The 9,348-nt window shown below is 37.1% G+C and overlaps 1 protein-coding gene across 1 annotated transcript; it reads right to left on the bottom strand.

Moving 5' to 3' along the window:
• LOC116538957 (alcohol dehydrogenase 6-like) lies at positions 1-6,445 on the bottom strand. Its single transcript, XM_032261559.1, is given in 5 exon segments — positions 1-25; positions 700-838; positions 3,292-3,427; positions 4,807-5,070; positions 6,233-6,445. Coding segments are annotated over 5 exon segments (762 nt in total). The 5' UTR covers positions 6,431-6,445.
• Positions 6,446-9,348: the final 2,903 nt, after the last annotated feature.

The raw sequence follows: 9,348 nt of genomic DNA, 5'->3' as shown, positions 1-9,348 counted from the left end.
TTAAAGTAACAGGACACAGCAGATACTGTAAAAAAGAGAAAAAAGGTTGGAACATTTCTAGAGCAACATTTATGTTTTGGATTTCAAATTCTCACTTTGTAGACAAGGAAACTAGATTTTTTTTTCTCTTTAGGTGAAAAATGGGAAGATTAAATAAGCCATGAGAAGATTTTTCAAAACAACATGAAGCTCCAATGGTAAGAAGTGGTTAAACAGGATTATACTTGTGTGGGGAATGCCAGTTCCTGGGTTATGGCTGGTTTCTGTTTTTCTGGCCAAATATCGTATTCAGAATTTGGAATTCTATGAATAATTATTCTCTCCCACCAAAGTAGAACAACAAATACAACAATGGCCTATTTGTAAACTACGTTCTTAAGTTTTTAAACTTGAGCTACAATTTTACAAGCTGACCACCATTAATGTGTCATGTAAAAAAAAGCCAAATTGGAAATACAATGATAATGGCAATGGTAACGGTAGGTGAACACTTAAATACTTTCAGGATTATGTATTTTATTAGCTAGAAATAAAACAAAATGCAGAGGAGAAGGAGACGCTTTACACATTCCTGAAAGCCTCTTCAATTATCTGTATATAGCTTCTGCAGCAGGGATGACCCTTCTCCAACACCCAAGCCCATACACCCTTTCTCTTGGTCTCAAACACACAGACATAAAATTTATGTGGGCAGTTTACCATTTTCCAGTATTCATTAATTCAACTGCTTCATTGATTTTATCAAAATTCAGAGTATAAGTAATTAGTGGGTCTAGATTAAACTTCTCTGCCATATAATCAGCAACCAGTTTAGGGAAGTGCTTTCTGCTTTTCCAGCCTGGAAATACACAGATTAATGACAAATTTTATACATGAGGCTTCATTATAAAAGAAAGGCCATCAAAGCAACTGCTGAAGATGTTGGCTTTGACTGAGAAAATCTAAGGCTATCCCATTTATTTGCCTCAGTCATCACGAGAATGACTACCCAAACCACACTCCTGGTGTAGAGGGTTGTGTTCCTAAAGGAGACTTCTGGTACTATGGAGGAGAATTCATTCAAAGCAGATAGAATGTGGACCTTGCCTTGAGGTGTTCCTGGTATCAGGCTGCAATCTTTCAGGAGCAGTGAATCCATACCTTACGTGTAACAAAGGCCAAGGTCTTGGGAATTATGAAAAGAAACAATTCAAATGTTAAATATAGCACATTTTTTGTGTGTGCATGCCCTCGTGTATGTTTTGATCTGCTGCTTCATGAGTCAAATAACTTAAAAGAATTTTCACCATGGCAGCAGTCCCAGTGAAAACCCTTGGGAAAAGAATGTGTACAAAACAACATAAGAATAAAATGTGCTTTCTGGAAGAATTGTACAAGCAAAGATGGAGTTAGCTAAGGTAAGATAAGTTTAGCGTTGTATTTTCTCTATTCTCATGATTTTTTCAAGAAATGAATTAAATTTAGCACTGTGCTAAGTGCCATACTCAGTGCATTACCACACAGAATTTGGCAGTCTGCTCATTTCTAGAAAGAGTGGGTGTGGTGTAATTGTGCAGAGTGTAATGTGGCGTAATCTGCTCAGGGTTCTGTGCAGATTATTCTGTGATAGGATCTTGGCAGTTACTTGCTTTTCTTGGTTCCAGCTTAGGTTAGGCTTCCCCACTTATTCTCAAAACTACCACAAACTCTTCCAATAGATTTATTTTAAATTTGAGTTGGTTTCTGTTATATGTAACTAAGAATTCTAATTACTGCTCTATGTCATGACATGAAGGGCCAAGTGTCTATTTCTATCTGTTTTATCTTTTGGTTGGTGTTCTGATAAAGCATTTTTATATCTATGTCAACTCCCCCACCCCTCACCTTTTTTTTATTCCTTCAACCAAATGACATAGGAATGAAAATTCTAGGACCACAGACAGGACTAGGCAGTGTTTCTCAACAAGGCACTACTGGTATTTTGGGTGGGGAACATTCTTATTTTGCACATTGTAGGAGGTTTGGCAGGACTGTCCAACACCCATTAAATGCTATCCTTGATTGAAAATCATTGAACCAGAGGACTACACTATCTGTGGAAGAAACTAATTTACATTAATGATCACTATATGAGTGTTAGAGTGGCCAGTGAATTAGGTTCATTCACTGAGGGTTTTAAGAATACTTGTGATCTTATTTTTACAAGACTGAGCTGAGTATATGTATTTCGAATTATCATCTATAAATACAATAGAGAGAAATGGCAATGGTTGTATTCAATGATCTTAAATAGAAGAACTGAAATTACAGTTTTAACTGGATTATTACTATTTTTTTCTTGCTGGTCCTGCCATGTATCTACTCTTTATAGATGAATTAAGTAAGACTTCTAATATCTGTAATAACATGCTGCCATAGTTAACTTGGGGACTACAGACAGCTCACTAGTGCAGGTAATGCAGACAACTCCTCTAATTCTCATCTCTTTTTTGCCCAGGCATTCGAATTGCCCAGAGTTTCTGGATAAATACATTTCTTCATAAATTCCAGATTGCTAGCTTATAAACCCAGAATCTTAAGTGGATTTATTTAACTTAGTTTGTCTTCTACTTTTTCGATAAAATACTCTTCTAATGTCTATAAAAATGTCCCAGGACAGATTAAAAAAACAGAAAATCAAAGGATTCTATGATAAGATATTTTTCCTCTGGGTAAAATAATTCTCATTTTTTAAAATTAATAGTATTTCTTTTAAATCATGAATTCATTGTGTTTAATATCTTTGAGTTGGTAGTATGACAACTCATTTGCTTAGGATAAGATTTTACATGAGTTGGCTGGGCGTGGTGGCTCACGCCTGTAATCCAAACACTTTGGAGGCCAAGGCGGGCGGATCACCTGAGGTTGGGAGTTCAAGAAAAGATTTTACATGAGTTGAACAATGACAACTAATGGCTAAGTATATCCTCCAAAGAACCTCAGCTGGCAGGTGTATAATTTCACTGAAGTATAGTTATAGATTACAATATTGCCTATTCATTTCAATTTAGAGTTTGCTTTAAATTTTGGACACTGGATTCTTTACCAATCAATTAAAAAACCTCTTCTCCCTCTTTGCATGAGAAAAAGCTTTCTAAGAGGCACTAGATACACCCATTATCCATCCTTTTATAGTGGGTATTCATATATTGAAACAAAAACTGTAATCTAAAGCTATTGTTTTATGTCCTTTCTTAAGTGTTTATGGTACATTTTTCTATTTCCCACCTTCACCTTCTCAGGCATTTCCACCCTTCCCTGCTTCATCCATACCTCTAAAAACAGAACTCTTCAAAGAACGTCCTGAGAGGAACAACTGGCCACTGATGTTGAGTTGAACACTGACAGGCAACACCCCAACAATCACACAGACCCCATAGCTCTCATGGCAGGAGGCCAGGGCAGCTGTCTGTTGTAAAGTGATGCAATTCAGTATAGGGGTTAAAAGATGTATGTGAGGATTGAGCCTACATCTTAAGTTCAGCTTAACTTCTGAATGGTCTATGACTTTCTTTTCTGATTCTCCCTATTCTCATTTGAAGTAATGTTTATCTTAAAAGGATGCTATGAAACACAGATAGACCTTGTATGCTGCCTAGTATAGTACCTGGCACTTTAGGACTCAGTAAATGGAAATAACAAAAATCAAAATAGTAAAGACATACACAGTAGTGATAATAAAAATAATTTTTTTTTTTTTTGAGATGGAGTTTCGCTCTTGTTACCCAGGCTGGAGTGCAATGGCGCGATCTCGGCTCACCGCAACCTCCACCTCCTGGATTCAGGCAATTCTCCTGCCTCAACCTCCTGAGTAGCTGGGATTACAGGCATGCGCCACCATGCCCAGCTAATTTTTTGTAGTTTTTTTAGTAGAGACGGGGTTTCACCATGTTGACCAGGATGGTCTCGATCTCTTGACCTCGTGATCCACCCGCCTCGGCCTCCCAAAGTGCTGGGATTACAGGCGTGAGCCACTGCGCCCGGCCGCAATAAAAATAATTTTTATAAGACTTTTTACTGATGCAGGTAGCTGGTAAGAATTGACATTTTTCTTTTAGACATCTAAGAAGACAGATATTTAATAAGATGCTAGCAAAGTAAGAAACAGATATCTTTATATTTGTTATGTTCAAAGGCTATTTCTCATAGTAAGACTGTAAGAAAGGTTTTGTTGTATCTTCTTACAGATAAAGGAATTTATGTAGGGTGAATCATGAAAAGATTTTTTATGCTGGGAAAGGGGCCTGGTTGGAAGAGGCAGTTGTTAAATTTCCATGCTGCTGACTAGAAGATAAAGCCATGCAACCCAATAATATACTATTTCTTCAAATCTCCAAAGAAAACAAGCCTCAGATTTTGAATTAACTTCCCCTCAGTTTCTGTTCTCATATAAACCATGTTCAGCCAGAAAAGTCACCATGTTTTTTCCCCTTCAGTTTGAAATGAACCCGTTTAATCATGACTAGCAAATATTTTTCTTGGAAACTTATCTCAGATCCAGCATGAAAGACTACTGAAAGTGAAAAGCACATTGATTTATAAGGTCATTAATCAAATTTTAACCTTATCTTGCTTAAAACTTCTGGCTTTGAAACTATATGAAAGTTCTAGATTTAGTATCTGGGATAGTGAACAAATCTGTAGGAGCAGACAGAAGGCACTAGCTGAGATGTCATGGAACACAAGGAAAATTAGAGGAATGTGGAGGGAATTTAAGAGAGCTCATTCAATTATAATCTAGAACTGTGACTGGTAAAAGTATTGGTAATTTTCACTTCAGAGGATTACATACCCAGTGTCCAGATTTCCAATGGCCTTAAAGCAAAACTCTATACCAGCATCTGTCATGTGAAATAAAGCTTCTTGAATGGGTTTCTTGAAGTCCTGAGGGTTGATGCACTCAGTGGCACCCAATTCCTTTGCCTTCTTAAATTTATCCTTGTTGACGTCCACTCCAATGATCCTGGCTGCTCCTGCTGCTTTACAACCCGTGACAACAGACAAGCCTACTCCTCCCAGGCCAAACACGACACAGGTAGAACCTGGAGTCACCTAAACACATAACAGGCAGAAAACCCAGAAAACAAAAAGCAAAGAGAACATACACCTTTACTCAGTTGGGAGGGCCAAGTCTATACGCATGCATTTTTATGAGTCATAAGCATATGTTATGTTTATATATATAACTAGAAAGTTTTGGTTTTTCAAAATATTTCTAGATATGGGATACTCTTGACACAGGAACAAAAAACTACTGGAAAGTAGAGTTTCAACTCCCAGGAATTAGCCTGAGTAGTAGTTTAAATGAATTTTCATTGCATCTTAAGACTTATTTGACAGTATTTAATTCCAGATATGTTTGAGTTATTTAAAATTATCTCCATCTTCCTACAACCCTCTCTCTCTCTCTCTTTCTTTCTCTCTCTCTCTCATCGGTCTTTTGGTATCTGTAAAATTTTCATTACTTATGGGGTCAATGCCTTGTGAAGGCAAAGGTTTATTTATTTTTTTATTGAGTACTGTCCTACGTAGGACCAATTTAAATAGAATTCTTTCCATTCTATCTCTCTGTATAGTATTGGGACTGACGGACACTGGAAAAGGCAAAGTCCTAAAATTCAACAGCACCTTTAAAAGGGAGCTGGGAAGGTTTGAGTGATGTTTTAGAAATAAGAGTTCAATAGTAGCCTGTTCAGCCAGAGTGGGATTTCTCTGGTCAATGTGTCTAATGTTGTAACACCCCTTTCATCACTTGGTTCGTTTACTCTCCTTTCCTTTTTATTAGCATTTGTCAATACCTAATATATAATGCAATATAATATTAGCTTCATGAGTTTTGTTAGCTGCTGAATTCTAGCACCTGGAACAGTGAATGGCTCCAAAAACATTTGTCAAATGAAAGAAAAAATAAACTGGAATATGAAAGGCGACAGAGTCATGTTGTAACCATGTTAGATTTAATTTCCAGGAATTCCTGATATTTCCACTTGTGAATGGCATCCAGACTTAATCTGTCATTTACTACTGACCAAGAAGGAGTGGGAAAAATGTTGAAGGGGGGTGTGGGATGACTTGGTAGACAGTAGAGAACTCAGGGATGTTTGGAGTCAGGCTTGGGATTTTTTTTTTTTTTGTATGATAAAATATGGCTAAGATGCATGAAGTCTTTCGACTCCCAATAATTCCATTCCAAATGCGTATAAATGCCCCTCACCTTGGCAGTGTTGATTGCAGCACCAAACCCAGTGGAAAAGCCACAGCTAATTAGGCATACTTTTTCCATAGGAGCAACTGCACCAATCTTGGCAACCGAGATTTCCTTTATCACTGTGTTTTCAGAGAAGGTGCTGGTATTACTGAAGTGATCTATTGATTATCCCTTTCAGGTAAACCTGCTGGTACCATCAGACATCAGTTGGGTTTTTGACTGTCTTTTATAGACAAAAATAAACAAAGTTTATTTTGAATTAGAAAGCAAAGTTTATTTTGAATTAGAAAGCTTTCCAATGAAAGTGAAATTTCAGTGAAAATTCCAATGAAATTTCACTTTCATTGGAATTAAGTGAAATTCTTAATCACTTAATTCCAATGAAAGTGAATTAAATTTTTAAAAAGAACGTATTAGTAAACACTTACTTGGATTGTATACAAAAATTGCCCTCAGAATTCAGGCAAGAGGTACATTCTCCACATTGTGGTAGAAAGTGTGATAACTTGGTCACATAAGAGAGCAAAATCACGTCTTATTAAGATATTGTTTTTTAAAGCAACGATATAGCTGTTTTTCAGGATTTTGACAGCAAGTCACCCAAGAAGAAATGACAGCTGATAGTTATTTCCACACTCAGTTGTGCTTGATACCACAAAGAATATCAAATACTTACAAAAAAAGAGGATGTCTTCAGCATCTGGGTCCAGCCCTGGGCTCAGTGGCTGAATCTTGAGGAACTGGCCCCAGATTTGCCTCCTTTGTAAGTTCCTCTTAGAGTATCAAATAGTTTTTTGTCATATATCCATTCAGTCAAGCCTTATCTCTTCTTACATTTTTGACACTAATTTCTTCTCTTGAGGATTGATTTAAAATACTATGGATACCACATACTCACAGAATAAGGTCTGGATTAGGAAGAAAAAATTGCTTCTGTGCTGTCCTCTGTGTTTCACGTGAACCCTTTCTTCTTGACCTTAGAGATCAAAAGTAGGCAGATTTCTCTTAGTAGGGGTCAAAGTATCAGGACATGATTAGAAGAGCTCACCTGGCTGCCCCCATGGTTTAACACTGTAAACCAGAGAAATTTGTTTTATACTTGTAGTTAAAAACCTTATTAAGATTTAGTTTCTTATGTTTTATTTATTCATTTAAAAAAAAGTAACACATACATATGGTAAAAATTTAAACTGCACAAAAGTGAAAATTGTCACTCTATTCCCCAGATCTCCATCTTTGAGACAGGTACTCTGACTATAACCATGATATTTTTCAGAGCTGTAACCCCTTTAAAAATGAAAAGGTGAGCATACTATCTACCCTGTTTTGGGCCTAGCTTTTTTACTTAACACTGTATCTTGGAGCTTTGTATTTTAGTACATATAGTGCTCCATCATTAACCAGTGCCATAAACACTGATAGATATTTGGGTTGTTCTTTGTTTCCCTCCACCCAACACTAAAAACAATAATGCAATCAGTATCTTATGGTAGGCAGAGTTCTAAAATGCCCTCCCAAAGATGTCCTACACAAAGCCCTAGAAACTGTAACTATGTTATGATATCATGCCTGTGAGTATGTTATGCTACATGGCAAGGGGTGCTCTGTAGATGTAACTAAGGTTACTAATCAGTTGACATTAAGATAGGGAGATTATACTGAATTATCCAGGTGGACCCAAGGTAATCACATGAGCTACTGAAAGAACAGAGGAAGGCAAAGGAGGAAATAAAAGTTACTTAACACCTGTGAAGGATTTGGTGGGCCACGGCTGCTTTGAGGCTGGAAGGTGCCACAGAAGAAGAAATGTGAGCAATTTCAGGGAGCTGACCACTGGTGAGGGAATAAGGACCTTAGTCCTTACAGCCTCAAGGAATTGGGTTCTGAAAACTACTTGAATGAACTGGAAGTGGATTTTTCTCCAGAGGCCGCAGGTAAGAATCCAGTTGGCTACCACCTTGATTTTGACCTTGGAACATGAGTAGAGAACCCATCCAAGCCCACTCAGATTTCTGACCTATAGAAACTGAGATAATAAATTTGTGTTATTTTAAACTGTTATATTTGTGGTGATTTTTTTCTAGCAGCAATAGAAAATGAGTATATGAGCCGGGCGCGGTGGCTCAAGCCTGTAATCCCAGCACTTTGGGAGGCTGAGGCGGGTGGATCACGAGGTCAGGAGATCGAGACCATCCTAGTCAACATGGTGAAACCCCGTCTCTACTAAAAATACAAAAAATTAGCTGGGCATGGTGGCGCGTGCCTGTAATCCCAGCTACTCAGGAGGTTGAGGCAGGAGAATTGCCTGAACCCAGGAGGCAGAGGTTGTGGTGAGCCGAGATCGTGCCATTGCACTCCAGCCTGGGTAACAAGAGTGAAACTCCGTCTCAAAAAAAAAAAAAAAAGAAAAAGAAAAAGAAAAAGAAAATGAGTACATGAACATATATCTATGGAATAAATTTCTAGAATTGAAATTGTGTGTCCAAGAATATGTGCATTTAACTGATATTACATATTGCTGCATTTAGAGTTGAGCAAATCTACTTTCCAAACAGTAAGATATGAGGAAGCTGTCTGCATAGGCACTCTTGTCAGCTCTCTATATTATCAAACTTTTTAATCTTTGTCGATCTGCTAGATAAAAAGTGTTTTTTCATTATATTTTAAAATCTTATTGTAAATTGACAAATTATATATTTATAGGGTACAACATGATATTATGTGTTTATAATATAGAATGATTAAATCAAGCTAATTAACATGTTCAACATGTGAATACTTGTATTTTGTGGTGAGAACATTTGAAATGTATACTCTTAGCAATTTTGAAATATAATTCATTATCAACTATAATCACCATGCTGTTCAATAGTTCTCAAAAAACTTATCTTTTTCATCTAGCAGAAACTTATTTATTTTATTATTATTATTTTTTATTATACTTTAAGTTCTGGGGTACATGTGCAGATCGTGCAGATTTGTTACATAGGTATACATGTGCCATGGTGGTGGTTTGCTGCATCCATTGCCCAGTCATCTACATTAGGTATTTCTCCTAATGCTATCCCTCCGAAATCCCCTCACCCGCTGCTATTCCTCCCCTGGTCTCCCACCCCCCAAGT

This window comes from Sapajus apella, unplaced genomic scaffold (assembly GCF_009761245.1).
Source record: "Sapajus apella isolate SASKATOON/1434 unplaced genomic scaffold, GSC_monkey_1.0 scaffold124, whole genome shotgun sequence".
NCBI classification, from domain to species: domain Eukaryota; kingdom Metazoa; phylum Chordata; class Mammalia; order Primates; family Cebidae; genus Sapajus; species Sapajus apella.
The sequence above is the reverse complement of the archived record's forward strand: the minus strand, read 5'-3'. Positions and strand labels throughout refer to the sequence as shown.